The sequence below is a fragment of the Malania oleifera genome, chromosome 1 (genome assembly GCF_029873635.1).
Source record: "Malania oleifera isolate guangnan ecotype guangnan chromosome 1, ASM2987363v1, whole genome shotgun sequence".
Lineage (NCBI taxonomy): Eukaryota > Viridiplantae > Streptophyta > Magnoliopsida > Santalales > Ximeniaceae > Malania > Malania oleifera.
Window position 1 is genome coordinate 118,761,743 of NC_080417.1, and position 18,535 is coordinate 118,780,277.

At 38.1% G+C, this 18,535-nt stretch overlaps 1 protein-coding gene across 1 annotated transcript; it reads right to left on the reverse strand.

The window, feature by feature from the left end:
• Positions 1-1,849: 1,849 nt before the first annotated feature.
• Positions 1,850-16,727, reverse strand: LOC131161178 (ubiquitin-conjugating enzyme E2 variant 1D). Its single transcript, XM_058116897.1, has 4 exons — positions 16,391-16,727; positions 14,015-14,154; positions 2,668-2,793; positions 1,850-2,263 (listed from the first exon to the last, which is right to left on the reverse strand). Exons 1-4 carry the CDS (start codon positions 16,422-16,424, stop codon positions 2,123-2,125), a joined length of 441 nt encoding a protein of 146 aa, XP_057972880.1. The 5' UTR covers positions 16,425-16,727; the 3' UTR covers positions 1,850-2,122.
• Between the last annotated feature and the right edge of the window lie 1,808 nt (positions 16,728-18,535).

An 18,535-nucleotide genomic window follows, 5' to 3' on the forward strand; every position in this document is an offset into this window, starting at 1 on the left:
AGAATGTAGTAGCATCTCATCATACTCATACTCTACTACACTGTCTGGTACTCAAATCATGAAACCTATGGTTTAAGGTACATTATTTTTCGAATCTTTAACTGTTTTATGACTATGTGCCTTGTTGTGTTTTGCAATAGAGCAGATTTAGCAATTGGTATCAGAGCTGCCTAAAATCCGTTCTTGAAACCATGAGAATAAGAATCAAGGACTAGGTATTCTGATTCGTTTACAGTTGTGCACATACGTTGGTATGTGAATGTTTCAGAACAAGGAGAACCATTTGGTCGTGGGAGTAGAAGCCAAGCAGTACACACTCGCCCATGTTAGGTCAACCTCACAAAATTGTGTTTTCCCTAATTCTTTTACAAAATCAACCAAGGGAGATAGAGAGAAAATCTAAAAGGATTCATTGTTTTTTTTTTTCATTTTACTTTCTCTCTATATTATGTACTATTAAAAATATATATATATATATATATATAAATTGGGTTAAAATACGACTAAAAAATAATTAAAAAAATAAATATTATTGACATATAAAATCAAATTTTATTAGTTAATTTGAATATATGTTTTCTTTCCCAATTTCTTTAAATATAAAAAAAAAAAAAAAAATTATTTAGTAGTTGGGAATAACGTAAATTTACACACATTAATTGTGCCTACAAGAATGAAATGAAATCAAGAAAGTTGAAATCAAACATGTTGTAAGTTTGTTTTTATTTTAGAATTAGATCCACTCAAGTTGCTTCCTTAGGATCCAAAGTTCAAAAATAAAATGATCTATATTCTCTTTACTATTAGTTAAAGAAAGAATTTTCAATAATATATACTCAAAAACATTCTTGTATTCTCCTATTTTTGCATATTCTTATTTATAATAAAATAAAAGAACTCTCGTCATTACCAGCTGCTTCTCAAATTTTCCACATACTACTTCTTGTAAACATTCATAACTAATAAAAGTTCCAAAAAATTCTTGTCATGACCATTCTCCCAAATTCTTGATCCAAACGGACCCTAAAGGAAAAAATGTTTTTTGCATTATTCCTGAATATAAAAACTTGACAGGCCAAATCTTTCCACCTAAGTTAGTTGGGAGGAATGGAATAGAAAAGATGAGAGGCGGTCTACTAAATGACAAAATTATATGCATTACATTTCCCACCACTTTTCCTACCTACCAAGCAGAGGAAAGAAAAACTCTTGTTCTTTCTACCCATTTTCTGCTCTTTTCTCTCCTACCCAAGCAACACCAGCTTTTTTCTATTTTTTTTTTTAAACAAAAGGGAAAAAACCCCCCCTTATTTCCTCCATTTTTCTCTCTACCCAAACTTTCCACCTCCCACATTTTCATCCATCATCCTTCCTAACAAGCAGAGTCTTCACTGGAGATGTCACCTGCTACAATCAGCAGCCTCCCACATATGTGGCCCTAATTAAGATTATTTCCCATGCAAATAACCAAGCCCAAGATTCTAGTGGACAAGTCCATCCAAAAATTTAATGTGTATCAACAGAAAAAAAAGAAGGCGGCATGCTATAACAAGCTAAAGATGCATAAAAACCAGCAGCACATTTGATCATATATATATATATATATATATATATATATATATATATATATATTTATGCTTACTTTTCAAGGAAAACAAATGGAAGAAGAAATAAAAGCAATCAATTAATCCAAATTATTTCTTCTAGCTGTTGTTCTACACATTTTAATGCAAGTCAAGTGTTCGCAATTTCCAACTTTCCAGAGCTCAGCAAGAAGCAAAAGGAGAAAAAGTAATAATGAGAAAACCAACCACAACAAAAGCCACGCCCAAATACTAATACAAGGGTATTCTCCAACTTCGGCATACAATAGAAATCCCATTAATCAAACAGAGCATCCATCCATAGAGTTTGACAAAAAAAATCGCAAGATAAAGATGGAGAAACCACAGAGATAATAGGGGAGTTTTTGTTTTTGTTTTTCCTTTTGAGGCATTCCCCCTCTTTTTTTTTTTTCTTTTTTCTTTTTCCCCAATACTTCAACAAGATCAACATAGAATTACAAACTATATATTGCATATAGCATATGCAACATTATCCATGATATTTATATTACTTGAAACTAGAAGTAGGTACCTTCAGGAGGCTGAACCAGCTTCCTGTTATGTGGAGCTGCCATCTCTTTTTTCAGCTGTGTCAGTATATCCTCCATGGTGTACTCCCTCTGCCAGCTAGCCAGAAGTCCAAACTTTTTTGGTTCCACCTGTACAAGGGGGAGGCAATCATATATTGTCAAGCAAGTGGATCTCCACTAAAAAGAGCAAAAAGGACTCAAATTTCCACAAATTGCAATAACTGCTACAACAATCACCCAAGCCATTTTTACTACTATGGTAGAAACACAGTGATAGGATCCAGGTGTTTTATGGGCAGCTGAATCTCATTAGATACATTACCACCTTCCATGGGTTAAAAAAATAGTAAAGCAAAGAACACACCCAAGGGATCAAACTAAACTGTGTTCCAACCATGTTAAACACGGTGAAAAATGAGCATACTTGTATCAATATCAAGATGCTTTAGTTCAGCAGCTACAAGGGAATAAAACTCCACCAGAGCACAAATCTCCCACAATATCAGTTAAATGCAAGATAAATTAAATAATACCACTCCTGTTTCATGGTTAACGCAAGTCATATTAATCCGCGAATGGAAGCGAACACTTGGTGGCTTCTCCGGGTAATCTTTGTCACAGAAAAGCTTCAACTGATAAATGCGACCTTCATGCACAGACTGAAAATAAAAAGGAAGAAAAATAATTAGGCAAGCAAGCCATCAATATTGACAAGGAGCAACGGTATTTAGTTCACAATATTTATGAACCAAAATACACTGTTGATAAGAACTACTCCTTACAACTTAATTAGAAGATTGGAATAGGCAAATGACATTGTCTCGTGTGAAGCAGACTTCTTAGATCCAACCTATCATGATCAGAGGTACGTCGGGCCGAGTTGTGGTTTACTAGTTTAGCCTTGGCATAAACCATAGGCGACTCAAACCTCACCAGTACACTACTGAGTGAACTTGAAGACTCAAAGCTCCAAAGCTCATGAAAGAGGCAAGAACAACAAGGCAAATACCTTCTTTTTTTTCAAATAAGATCCTCTTACCTGGACAATTCTTAAGAAAGCAACTCTAAGTAAAGGCAACCAGAGGCCTCATTCATAAAAGGTGTAAAGGCCTCATAACACTGTTAGTCAAAAAGCCAGAATTTTTAAGCCATTCAAGTGAAATTCTATATAAGCCAGCAACAGCAACTAATATCCTGCCGCCTTCCCAATCAAAATCAACGCATAAAATTTAGGGGCCATATGGTATTACTATAAAAAATTATAAAAATGAAAACCAGAAAGAAACACTAAAGGCAGAAACAAAAACTAAAATCCAAAAACCAACAAACCTAGTTAACATTTCTGAAACTAAAACAAATCAAAAACTTGATTGAACAAATGCTCATTTTGTCCTTGAATCAAATAACAATTAAAAAAACGATATAAATAAAAAAATACAAATAAAAAAATATTATAATAAAAATAAAATTATAATAATTACTTTGCCTAATTATTATATTTCAAAAATCACTTTTCAGTGCTACAAGAACAAACTTATTGTGCATGACAATGAAAAATAGTAGAAGTACTTTTAAAATGAATAATTAATATTTTCAAAATTTTGGAAATTTCTTGGACATTTTTATTTTGATTATATTTTAAATTCACATTGTCATTTTATTTTAATTTTAATTAAAAATTATGTATAAAATGAATGATTTAATCCAAAAAAATTAATTCTCGATATTGAAGTATTCTGGCAACAGGTAGCATAAATAAAACTTGGTCTTCACTTTTTTCAAAAGCAACTTGGTCTTCCTTTTTTCAAAAGCAGCTGAAAACCGATAACAAAGAAAAAACAAGCAATGTACACAAACACGCTGTCATAATTTGTTTCTTAACTACGCAAAAACAAAAACAAAAATTCGAAATGATACTAATCAGGTCCTTAGCAACTTGCTTACTAAAAAAATGCACAAAATGCAACACATAGTGCATGAGGCTCCAGGCTGTCGGGAGTTTGGGGCAGGGAATATGTACCAGTCTTACCCCTCTCCATTGAGAGATTGCTTCCATAGTTTGAAACATAAGATAGTTTGCTTGCATCCAAAAAATAATGGGTCAGCACACAAGTAGGCACGAGTGAACATAAGCATGCAAGGGCATAGCCACATTCATCCCAGCATGGGCAATTGCTGCCATTTGGATAGATTCTTTTTCTCAATATTTTTATCATATAAAGAAAAGTTTTTAAGATTTTCAAATTTGCCCCCACTGAAATCGATCTTGTGTGGATCAAATACAAAAACTTAGAAGTTTCATGTGAACTTCAAATTTCAAACTTGCATAGAGATTAACCCTACATCGCTACAAAGAGATGCAAGGATGTAACAATATAAGAATATTTTCAAAACTAAAAATTGTAAAAAATTGACTACTTATTTGATCGTGACACGGACCATATGGTTGAATGAAGATTGCTTGATCACATACACTCATATAAATGTATAGCCTCAAAGGTATAGAAGATTAGAACTAGAATATATTAAGGAATAATGCCAAAATATGAAAGCCCATCTAAGGCGATTATGAGATATATTTAGCAGTTTTGAAATATGGGTGGTAAAAATATTTAAATTTTATCTATTTGTTTGAAATTTTTAAAAGAAAAAAATAATATACATACCTTTTGAGTTTCTACTAAAAAAAACATCATACATACTTGACAAGGGTAAAATTCATCCTGCCACATGGACCAATTAGGGGCCTTTGACTACCAAGATCCTCAATTAATGGGCACAGTTAACTACACGAGCACATGATGAAGAGAGCTAGGATTGAGCTCGTAGATTAAGGGAGCTCATGGAAATGCAACAAACATATTCCTCCCCCAACCCCTCCCCAAAAATTAAAAAAATAAAATAAATGAAGGCATGTATAACTCCCTCAATAAGCATATAAGTAGGGGCCCAAGAACAAAGGTAAGAGATCCATGGCTGCCTACTACCCCAAACTCCCTCATTCTCTCCATAGCCTAGTTCTAACTTAAGCATCCAAGAAGGCCCCTGGAAGCCACTTGAGCTCATCCAAGCTTTCTTTTTTCTTGGTTGCAGGTTATTGCTAACAAACTGTGAACATAAGGATCAAGATGTCGCTTTTAGACATCAACAAAAGTAAGCGAAGGGGAGAGGGTGATCCCTGCAACATGCCTCTGCTTGAATTTGGTACAAATGTATGAAAAGTAAGGATCAGATGTCAATTTCTGATATCAACAGAATAACACACCAAGTGGGAGGGGGGGGGGGGTGGTTTGCCTCCCAAAGAGACCAAGGTGATCACTGCAACATACCTATGCTTGAATTAGTACTAATGTATGAATATACTAGGAAGCCCACTTACTTACATCAAGATGTAAGGCTGAGTGGCATGCATTTCTGCAGCTCGTTTTTCCATTTATGAAGCAAAAAGGATCCTATTCACATTGGAACTAGTGCCCAGAGGCTCCAATTTAGTCCAATTCAATACTATTTGTATTCACAATTCAGAATAGATGGATATACATTTTATTCATTTTATATTGGATGATATGTCCCTCATTGATATCTTATTTACTTTCAAGTGACTATGCTTAGAAACACTATACTTCAATTCTTTTATCAAGAGGCCATTGTTGTCTGCATGGATATACTGGCCAACTTTATTAAAAAGGTGACTTTCAAACATTTGGATAATATCAAGGATATTTATTGAATACACCCCCTCATATTGAAACATCTTTCATCAAATAACAGACACATGAATGTACATGGTTGATGTACCTTAATTGGGACAGTCGTGGATATACAAACATAATTCTGAAACCATGGTGGCACTATTATTGAGTGGTAATTAACTATTGTCAAACATAAAATAACATACTAAAAACGTGAGAATGCATTCATGGTTCAAGAGGCAAAGGAAGAGCCCAAAAGTCTACATGACTCGCCTCAGTCCCAAAAGAGACCCAACAAAGAATAACAATTTGACCACTGCATCAATTTCTTACAAGACAAGAGACCTGAACATTGCATAGCTCTGTCTAAGGATCAACCTCCTAACATTGAAGAGCATAAAATTAGGAGTAGCTCCATCAGATTGACATCAGAATAGCCAAATCACAAGGTCAGCTTAGTGTAAGGATTGACCTGCTCAAATTGACAAAATGACTGTTGTTTGCGGATGCGCAGCGGAAGCAACTCACACAGGATTTAATTAACAAACAACAAATGCAATCACTCGATGATGAACGATACTAAAGAAGCAAACACTCAGTAATGAGAAGAATGAAAACACAATCAAAAGACACAAGATTTACGTGGTTCGGCAATTTGCCCACGTCCACGAGAGCAGCAACTTCATTTTCCACTATAAACAATGTCAAAGCCCACATTAGGGTTACAATACATTGAATATATATAAACCCTAAGCGTACAACAACCTTAGATCCTATCTAAACCATCCCTGTAGCAAACCCCGGAGGAAATCCCTCCGATTAGCCCAATATATTAGCCTCCCAATTTGTATTACGTGACCTACGCCGACTGAAACTGTCGACAGTTTGAAGCCAAGAGTAGAACCCTACAATCAGCCTAAAACCGTTGACGGTTAGAGCCCAAACCGTCGATGGTTATCCCTCTGCCTGCAGCCTCCTCTTATGCTCTTGCTCTTTGCTTCACGTAGCTTTCCCGATACATGTGTTTCCACTCAAAATATAAGCCACATCCCCAACAATCTCCACCTTGGCGAATATTCACCACTTAGGAAATCCGAAAGTACAACCGTTGCTCCAATTGAAATAGTAGATTAGGACCGTCTCCCATCTAGCACTTGGAGACGTCAATCAAATCCAAGCAATGCTTGAACTTGTCCGTTGTGATCGGCTTCGTCAGCATATCAGCCGTATTGTCAGATGTATGAACCTTCTCAAGAAGAAGTTTACCTAAAGCAATCAATTCCCTCAACCTGTGATACTGCACATCAATGTGATTTGTCTTTGCATGGTACACCTGATTCATTGCCAAGTAGATGACACTCTGACTACACACTGTAGCCGAACTCCAACTTGCTAGACACCCAGCTCTCTAACCAATCATGTAAGCCACAATGCTTCCTTGACAGCCTCAGTCACTACCATGTACTCCGACTCAGTAGTAGACAAAGCCATGAGTGACTGCACCATTGACCTCCAACAAATAGTTCCTCCCACAAGGATAATTATGAACCTGTGGTAGACCTCCTGTCATCCAGGTCTCCTGCGTAGTTAGCATCCACGTACTCTACCACTGATGGATCACTCTGTTATGCACTGAACATGATGCCATATCTGCTTGTACCCTTCAGGTACCAGAGAATCCACTTCACAGCATCCCAATGCTGTCGACCCGAATTCAAGACCGGCTTCGTCAATCATATCAGCCGTATTGTCAGATGTATGAACCTTCTCAAGAAGAAGTTTACCTAAAGCAATCAATTCCCTCAACCTGTGATACTGTACATCAATGCGCTTTGTCTTCGCATGGTACACCTCATTCTTTGCCAAGTAGATGACACTCTGACTATCACACTGTAGCTGAACTCCACCTTGCTAGACACCCAGCTCTCTGACCAATCATGTAAGCCACAATGCTTCCTTGGCAGCCTCAGTCACTACCATGTACTCTGACTCAATAGTAGACAAAGCCATGAGTGACTGCACCATCGACCTCCAACAAATAGTTCCTCCCACAAGGATAAATATGAACCTGTGGTAGACCTCCTGTCATCCAGGTCTCCCGCGTAGTTAGCATCCACGTACCCTACCACTGATGGATCACTCTATTATGCACTGAACATGATGCCATATCTGCTTGTACCCTTCAAGTACCAGATAATTCACTTCACAGCATCCCAATGCCGTCGACCTGAATTCGAGAAGAACTTGCTCACCACACTGACAAAATGTGTCAGGTTCGGCCTCGTACACACCATGACATACATCAGACACCCCACTGCACTAGTATAGGGGACCTTCAACATATCACGGACCTCATCGTCTGTCCTTGGGCATTTGGTAGTAGACAGCCTGAAATGACTCGCCAAAGGTGTGCTCACCAGATTAGCATTAGTCATGCTAAACCTCTCCAGCACCTTCTCCACATAGTCGCCCTGAGATAATTATAGTCTCCCTACAACTTTGTCCCTGCGAATCTCCATGCCAAGTATCCTCTTGGCTGCACCCAAGTCTTTCATGTCGAACTCTTTTCCCAACAAAGTCTTCAACTGATTTACCTCAAACATGTCTTTAGCAGTAATCAGCATATCGTCAACATACAGCAGCAGAAATATGAGAGACCTGTCCACAAGACTCCTCACATAGATGCAGCAATTGTACTCACATCTCCTATAGCCAATACTAGGGGTGTACAAAAATTACCGAAAAATCGAAAATTAGACTGAAACCGAACCGAAACCATAAACGGTTCAGTTTTTCGATTTTCGATTTTGGTTGCGGTTTTCAAAAATAAAAAATGTTCGATTTCGGTTTCGGTTTCAATTTTATGTTGAAACCGAACCGAAAAAAACCGAAAAACTGATTTATATAAGATATATATATATATATATATATATATATAATATGGCTAGTAAAAATATAGCATGCAATATAGCCATATAGCTACTATAGAAAATAAAAATCCTCAATAAATTTTTAAGAACTTTATGAAAAATAAAGGTTATTTTTGTTAAAAGTGCCCAACAGATTTTATTTTGTTAAAATTATGAGTCCCTATAAAAAATTAAAATGATCAATAAATTTTCAACAAATTTATGAAAAATAAAGGTTATTTTTTTTGTAAAAAAAATCAATTTAAAACCGAAAAACCGCAATCAAACCACCACATTTTTGGTTTTCAATTAAAGCATAATTTCGGTTCGGTTTTGGTTTCAGTTCGGAAATCCCAAAACCATAAATTTCAGTTCGGTTTTCGATTCTGGCCAAAACTGAACTGCATTGAACCGTGTACAGTCCTAGCCAATACGGGTCATATAGGCGTCAAACTTCTTGTACCACTGCCTCAGAGACTACTTTAACTCGTATAGTGACTTCTTTAGTTTGTAGACTAAGTGCTCCTGTCTAGGTTGGCTAAACCCTTCTAGCTATGTCATGTAAATCAGCTCCTCCAAGTCACCATGAAAGAACGCCGTCTTTACGTCCATCTGCTCGAGATGCATATCATGTTGCGCCACCAATCCCAACACTATCCTGTTGGAAGTGTGCCTCACCACAGGGGAGAAGATTTCATCATAATCTACTCCCTTCCTCTACGAGTATCCCTTCACTACCAAGCGAGTCTTGTACTTCTCTTTTTCCATTTCTGAAATTGCTTCTTTCTTCCTATATGCCCATTTGCATTCAATCGTCTGCTTCCCAGTTGGAAGCTCCACCAAGTCCCACATCTACTTCTTCTGCACCAACTTCATCTCCTCCATCATAGCGCCTATACAGCTACCCTTCTCTTAACTGTGCACAGCCTCCTCAAAGGTAGTAGGATCCCCGCTACTGGTGATAAGTGTATAAGACACCACATCGTCAAAACCGTACCTGGGGGGTGGCTTGATGACGCGTCTGGATCTGTCTACAGCTATGCTACGCCGCAGCTACTAGTTATCCGAGCTAGAACTACCTGTGTTCAAAAGATTGTCATCTCCACCCTGAGTTTTCGACTCCACCTCTGCACCGCTGGCTGATCTCTCAGGCTAGAACTCTCTACATGCCTGCCCTGAGTCTCCAACTCCACCTGAATCGCATGTTCGTTGCTGCTGTGATTTTCTGACACCTATTTCTCTATTTCTTCGAGAGTACGCCGCAACATGGCTTTCTCATCGAAAACCACATCCCTACTGATCATTACCTTGTTTGCCATTGGATCCCATAGCTTAAACCCTTTCACGCCTTTCTGATATCTCAGAAAGATGCACCGTCTAGATTTCGCCTCAAGCTTAGATTTCTCATCACTAGGGAATGTGCGCATAGGCTGGACACCCAAATACTCTTAGTCCAGAGTAGTCTACCTTGTTACCGATCCACACTTACTCAAAAACTTTCCCATTCTGTGATGCCCTTGGTGATCTGTTTACCAAAAAATAAGTAATACTAACCACCTTAGTCCAGAAATTCATGGCGAGCCCAGCCTAAACCTGAGGCACCAAGCCCTTTCAACTAGGGTTTGGTTCATCCTTTCTGCCACACCATTTTGCTGCGGCGTCTGGCATGTTGTAAAATGTCTCCTAATGCCATGCTGCTTGCATAACTCTCCGAAACCCGTGTTTGTGTACTTAGTTCCATTGTCTATCCTAAGGAACTTGATCTTTCTTTCGATCTAGTTTTCCACTTTAGTTTTTCACAATTTAAGCTTGGCAAACGTCTCAAACTTGTGATGCATGAAGTAAATCCAAACCTCTCGTGAGTAGTCGTCAATAAAACTAACGAAATACACATATCCCCCTCGTGATGTCACTCTCACCGGTCCCCAAACATCCGAATGAATGTAATCCGGTACTCCCTCTGTCTTGTGCATGGTTGTCATGAACTGAACTCGATTTTGTTTCCCAAGCACACAGTACTTGCATAACTCCAACTCATATGACTTTACCCTCTTCAGAAGATTTTTCGTGTGAGGTTTCTTCATCCCACGCTCACTCATATGCCCTAAACGCATATGCCACAGAACAGTACTGTTAGACCACTCTACAGTTGCAGCTCCACCTGCAACTTTGGTACCTAGCAGTGTATTTACTTGATACTCTCTTCCCCTTCATCACGGTCAAAACCCCCTTGCTCACCTTCATTACCCCACCTTCGGATTTGTAACTGAACTTGTTACAATCCAAGGTGCCTAACAAAACCAGATTCTTCCACAACTCTGGTATGTGCCTCACATCACACTCCTCACTACACCATTGTACATCCTGATTCTAATATTCTCCATACCGATCACTTTGCACGCAGCATTGTTCCCCATCAGAACGGAACCAGAACTAACCAATATGTACTTAGTGAACCAGTCTTTGTTGGGTGTCATGATATAAACACGCTGAGTCCAAGATCCAAGAATTCGCGAACTCATCCGATTCTGATGAAACCGAGAACATATCACCGTCATTGCTCCCAAAGTCTCCTTCTACTACATTCACTGTTGTTGACGAACCTTCTTTGCTTTCAGCAACTCTCTTCCTCCTTTCCGAATACTCGGGTTTTATGTGCCATCTTTTCCTGCACTTAAAACACTGCACGTCCTTCTTCTTGGACTTGGACCGAGCCTTATGGCTGTTCAATCCACCCCGAAAACCGCTCCTCCCATGATCCTGATTCAACTTCACTACGAGCCCTTCACCATGTGAACCTTCATCACTGGCCTTCTTCCTTTGATGGAACCCCAGCAATGCACTCATGATGTCCTCCAACTCTAGGGTTTCTTTTCCCCAAGTTAGCGTCGTAATCAGATTTTCGTATGTAGGAGACGTTGGTAGGAAATTTAGTAGCATCAATGCTTTATCATCTTCCTCGAACTTCACATCAACTCACTTCAGATCACTAATGATCTGGTTGAAAGTGTTGATGTGTTGAGTTAGGTCCAAACCCTCCGCCATCTTAAGCCAATAAAGCTTTTACTTAAGATACAACTTGTTCATAAGCGACATGGACATGTACTGACTTTCGAGTTTCAACCAAATCGCAGCCGCGATTCTTCATCCATGACGTTGTACATCATGTCATCAGCCAGACAATGTCGGATAGTGGACACAACCTTTGCTTCAAGCTCCTTCCAACTTGCATTGTTCATGTCGTCCAGCTTCTTTCTGTATAGAGGCTTCACCATCCCTTGCTACACTAGCAAGTCCTTCACTCTCCGTTGCTAAAGCCCGAAATTACCAATTCCATCAAACTTGTTCACATCAAATTTCATCGAAGAGACCCTAGCCATCAAGAACCAATAGCTCTGATATTACTTGTTGTTCGCAAATGCGCAGCGGAAGTGCATGCTCACACGCGAATTAATCAACAAACAACCAATGCAATCACTCGATGATGAACAATACTAAAGAAGCAAACACTAAATAATGAGAATAACGAAAACACAACCAAAAGACACAAGATTTACGTGGTTCGGCAATTTGCCTACGTCCACAGGAGCAGCAACTTCGTTTTTCACTATGAACAATGTCAAAACTCACATTAGGTTTACAATACATTGAATATATATGAACCCTAAGTGTACAACCTTAGATATTATCTAAACCATCCTTGTAGCAATCCCCGGAGGAAATCCCTCCGATTAGCCCAATCTACTGGCCTCCCGATTTGAATTACGTGACTTGCACCGATCGAAACTGCCAAACCGTCGACGGTTTAGGCTAAACCATTGATGATTTGAAGTTGAGAGTAGAACCCTGCATTCTGCCTGAAACTGTCGACAGTTCCCAAACTGTCAACGGTTATCCCTCTGCTCGTAGCCTCCTCTCATGCTCTCGCTCCTCACTTCACGTAATGTTCCCGGTACATGCATTTCCACTCAAAATATAAGCCACATCCCCAACAATGACCAAATCATAAAGAGCGGCCCAGTGTAAGAATTGACTTGTTGATACTAGCAAAATGGCTAAATCATGAAGAATGACTTGGTTTAAGGACTGATTTGTTGACATTGGCAAAACAACCAAATTGCATAGCAGCTTGGTCTAAGGATCCACCTGAATGGTCAAATAGAGATGCTTGGTCTAAGGATTGACTTGTTGATACTCACCAAGAGGGAATTCACCTGCTCAAATTGGCACAATGGACAAATCATAAAGAGCAACTTGACGTAATTGTGTTAAGGACTAACTTGCAGACAATGGCATAATGGCCAAATCATAGTAGATCAGTCTAAGGATCGATTTGCTGACATTGGCAAAATTGCCAAATCATAAAGACTAGCTCGGTCTAATGTTCAACCTACTAACATTGATAGAATGGTCAAAAGACCGGTACAACAAAACCTAAAGACTAGACCCAATAGAATTAGCCAAAATGATGCACAAACCACTCTTAGACACGAAGCCTCCCTTTTAGGTCCAGGAGTGGGAGGCAATTGGTGAGGGTATAATTGACTCCTTTGCCATGTAGAACAATAAGAAGTCTTTGACTTCTAATGGATCCCCAAACTAATGGGCATAATTTTTTAAAATGAGACTAATATGAAGAGAGCTAGAAACAAGGTAGCACATTAAGGATGCTTATCATGGAAACGTGTAAACCGCCCATGATGAAGGGGTATTAACTCCCTAAAGCATATAATAAAGAACTAGGAGAAAAGAAAGGTATGAGATCCATGGTTGCCTACTATCCTAAGCTCTTTCGCTCTCTCCCTATCCTAATTCCAACTTAAGCATCAAAGAAGGTTAGGTGATCCATTGGGGGTCTTCTAAGCTTTCCTTTTCTTTGATTACAGTTGATCGCCATTGAACTGTGACGTAAGGATCAAGATATCAAAATTTTATGTCAACAATACCTAAAGGGGTGAGCCATGATGGGTCTATAATACGCAACCTTACCTTGCATTCCTGCAAGAGGTTGTTTTCATGCCTTAAACCTGTACCCTCCAGGTCACAACTCTATTGTTGCGCCAAGGCTCCCCTTCTACGTCAACAATACCTATTTGTTTTAAACTATAGAAATAATATTTAATATTACAAAAAAGAAAAGGAGCAAGTGATTGCCCCCATTGGTTTTGGCTATGCCATTGTGGCTTTGTGAGCAATGAGTAGAATAAAAAAAAGATAAAAATATATGGTCACACTTAATAGTAGCATTAATATTTCATTTAAAAAAAAAAAAAACTGACATTGTGGGGTCCAATAATGGTGCCTGTCCAAGAACGCATGTAAATGTCATCTCCATCATCCATTCCGTAGCTGACAGTGCCATCACCAATACCCTTTTCTCCTCGCTCAAGTTCCTCCAATAATCTAAAGTTTCGAGGGACTGCATGGAAACTCAAATACTTATTAAGTGCCCAATTTTCACTCTTTTGATAATATGTGTGTGTGTGCGGGCGCACGCGAGTATTACATCATAATTGGAATTTTCTTTTTTTGTGTGGGGGAGTGAACAACAAAAACAGCAAAGAAGCATGGTAGAAGCAACATCTGCAGCAAAAATAAAACAGCAACGAAACAACTAAATAAAATTACAACCAGATAATATAACTCGTACAGTTGTAGCTCCAATAAATTTTGAAACCATAGGAGCTTTCTTTGTTTCTTCTTAAGATGATATAAACTCTTAATTGCCAATTGTTGACGCCTCAATGTTGACAATAGCCCTCTCTTAAATTGTGTCTATATATGAACAAATCCAAAATATAAAGTTTATGTATTATGTATGTTTGAGCGAACACACATACACTCTAGATAAAATTTTTCACCCTTTCTATATCAATGGAATACAAATAGGTGGAAGCATGCATATATTTTATGTGAGATACAACTTCAAGTAGATTGTATGCAAAAGGTACTTCACTACAAATTGTTACATTCCATATCATGAATTTAGGGTACAATTGACACCTACATTATCAGGTGAAATTAAGATGAAAGGAGCATCAATCCAAAACTACAGTTGTATTAAAGTTAAGAATTCAATCCAATATGATCCCAATATCACAATTACAAGGATTGAGGAACAACTCATGACTTTAACTAACAAAATCGACATGACAAATAACAGAGAAAATTGTAAAATCACAATTCAACATGGTCATTGTGACAACAAGCAAGTTCAATGTGTATGTGAGATACAATTAAGGCTTTCATTATGGTCATTGTGACAAGTAACAATCCATAATTAAAATGAGAGCCTTAATTGTATCCCACATAAACATTAAAAGTAGTGGACAAATGTGAAAAGAGTGAAATGCAAATATCCAAATTCAATATTATCAACTTCAAAGCGCACACTGTATTGAAGTAACGGTGTGGTGAGTAAACAATTGAATAGGGCACAAAGATGCATGTGCTTCAGTAAAATTCTGTTCAATCCACTTTTGTTATTGCATTTAACAAACTACATGGACAACAACAACAACAAAATCAGCAAGAACAAAATTCTTCTCTTAAATAGTATGAGAGATAGAATAAGGCAGAGAATTATACTTATTACAATAAAACATCATTCATCAAATTAAAACTTTGAGCATCCTAAGATTTTCCAAAAAGACATAAACCTCTTTAACTTTCAAAATTGATGGCAGCCACATTTAAATATAATGACACTTATACCTCCTCCATTAGTTGATTCCCCATCACAACATAACATATTTGTCTTAATAATTAATTTAAGTAGGAGATGCCCTAATGCAAAAAAGAAGAAGCTCACAAGCTACTCTTGGACGTGTTTAATGAAAACAACAGCACAGACCAACACAATGTGCACATTGAAAAAAAAAAAAATGCAGTATCTGCTCCTGCATTCAATTTTTCAAATCCTCCCACAATTTAACTCTTAGTTGCAAAGAAGGGAAACACATAAGCCAACTTCTATTTTTATACAAGATGATCAACCATCAAAAGTTGTGGTAATTTCGTTCTGTTTAAAGTTCAAGGTAAGGTAGGTTGATATCATTTTTTCAAATGCCAGGGGGTCTTGTGTATTTTTGGAAAACCTAAGGGAGGTCAGTATAGTTTACCCTAAAGTTTTTAATTCTATACATATAAGATAATTATAGACTTACAGCTGCCAATACCATGCCTTTTTTATGAAGTACCAGGCCCTCTGTTATATACACAACCAATATCGAGAACAATATGAAGTTGCCACCCATAGAAAATTAGACGACGACCATATCCCGAAAGGAAGGCCCCAGTCATGACAAAAGGGTCACTCTTTATCAAATCTAAATTAAGATATCAGAGAATACCATTTGAACAACATGAACTATGACTCAACAGCAGATTAGCCTAAATTCGACAATAATATATGCAACCAAACACAGAAAACCCAAAGATTCTTCAACAAAAGCCCATCCAGATCACGATAAGCAGAGCTAAAAACTTGCAGCAACCCACGAAAGCCAACACTCGATTATGCAAACCCATGCGAAATTCAATGTAAAATATGCAGGAAAACGATGAAATCTACCCCATCGCGGCAACAAACATTGAGATCGAACAAGAATCGATACGCTTAAGAAAGAACAATCAAGTGAGGGTGAATGACTCACCCACGACACTCGATCCTCCTGAGCCAAGCGTCATGGGTGACTCGCTCGCGTTTGCTCTTAGATCTGGTCGGAGATGAAACGCTGGGGAGGGTCAGAGGGAAGAATCTGGGGAGATGATGGAAACGAAGGCCGAGATGAAGAATAAAGGAGAGAGGGAGAGAGAGAGAGAGAGAGAGAGAGAGGTAGGAACGAATAAAGTGGACTGTATCCACTTAACTCTAGTGGTCCTAAGGGCTCCCTACAATGGCACCAGCTAGCGAAGCCCATAGATTCACAGATTCCGAACACTTCGTAATGGCCCCTACACAACTTGCCCTGGTTGGGCCGATTGGGTTATGGGCTCGCATTATGCCCTTTGCTGCCCCAATAACCTGTGCTGGTTTTGATTTTTGGCAAAAGAAATACATTCAAAATTAAAAATATAGAGATGCCTATGTGAAAAAGATAAATAATGATTAAAGAAAATATATTTGTAATATACTATACAAATATATGAATAATATAAATTATTTTGTAAATTGTTCTTATATTTTAAAAATAATATAAAAAATCCATAGTATAATATTATAGAAATTGCAGAAGTAATTTTCATTGATACGATGTTGTCCTATATATAAGGACTGAATAGAGTATTGCTGTTACAAATTAAAAAATATCTGTAACAAAAAGATTCTAAGCTATTGGATATAAAAAATATTCAAATAAGGTAACAAGAAGATCTTAGGCTAAAATAAAGCGCCGACAAAACCATCGATGATTTCCTTCTAAATTAGCTTTTATCCGAAATCGTCGATGGACCATGCAAAACCATCGACGATTTTCAAATAATATGGTTAAGGAAATCAAGATAGTTACAACTACATGATTCAGAGTTGGAGGATTTGGAATCCTTATCAGTTGCCCAATCTGCATTAGAGAATCCTTAAAAAGTGAGATTCCCAGTGCACTTAAGGAGAATACCATGATTAAGAGTGACCTTCAAGTAGTGCAGAATGCGTTTGGCAGTAGTCTAATGAAGCAGAGTCAGTTTATGTATGAACTGATCCAACTTGTTCATCGGGAAGGCAATATCGGGCTAAGTAAGAGAGAAATATTGAAGAGCTCCTATAACTCGGTGGTAGTCGGTCGGATCAGCAGAAGAGGATCCATCATGAAGTTGAAGAATATCCTTGGTGGTAAGTGGAGTCATCACTGCCTTAGCATCGTCCATCTTGGTGCGAGAAAGAAGATCTTGAATATATATTTGTTGGGACAGGAACAACCCGTCTTAGACGGAAATCACCTCAACACCAAGTAAATAATTTAAGGGTCTAAGGTCCTTAAGAGAAAAACGATAATCAAGTTGTTGAATGACTTTAGAGCTAGTAGTAGAATCACTGCCAATGAGTAAGAGATCATCCACATATATCAGAAAAAATAGTGTAACTTCATCACAATTATAGATAAATAAAGAGAAGTTAGATTCGGATTGCTGGAATCCTAATTGAAGAAGACAAGTGCTTGGTTCATGATACCAATCACAAGGTGCTTGTTTCAAGCCATATAGAGACTTCTTTAACTTGCAAACATGAGAAGGCAGATTAGGATCAACAAAACCTGGAGGCTGAACCATGAAGATGTCCTCTTGAAGTCGGCCATGCAGAAATACATTATTAACGGACGTTGTCAAAGTGGCCAATTTTTTTGAATAGCAATGGAGAGGATAGCTAGAATAGTCATTGGCTTCACAATAGGACTGAACATTTCATTATAATCAAAACCATGCCGTTGATGAAATCCTTTGGTCACCAACCTTACTTTATAGTGAGAAATACTACCATCATGATTTCGTTTGATTCTAAAAACTCATTTGCATCCAATGAGTTTGATGGTTGAGCTTGGTGGAACAAGCTCCCATGTGTCATGTTTAACCAAAGCAGTGAACTCCTCTGACATAGCATGCCACCACTTGGGATCCTTCAAGGCCTGAGACACATATGTGGGCTCTACAAGTCGAGGAAGAGGATGTTTTGTGGCTAGCTAAAGGTGTTTGGGTTTATGAATAGTATTCATAGACTGGGTAGTCATGGTATGGGTACAGTTGGGTTGGGTTGGAGCTACAGGCGTGGTGGGTGGAGTTATTTCTGTCGGCCGAGATTGTGCAGG

Bases quoted from the DNA above. Each gene is read 5' to 3' on its own strand.
- LOC131161178 (XM_058116897.1), bottom strand. From the start codon at position 16,424: ATGACGCTTGGCTCAGGAGGATCGAGTGTCGTGG. The intron at 2,794-14,014 runs GTCAGTTTTTTT...TTTTATTTTCAG, and splicing joins CCATTATTGGACCCCACAAT to TCTGTGCATGAAGGTCGCAT. The intron at 2,264-2,667 runs GTATTATTTAAT...CCCCTTGTACAG, and splicing joins TTAACCATGAAACAGGAGTG to GTGGAACCAAAAAAGTTTGG.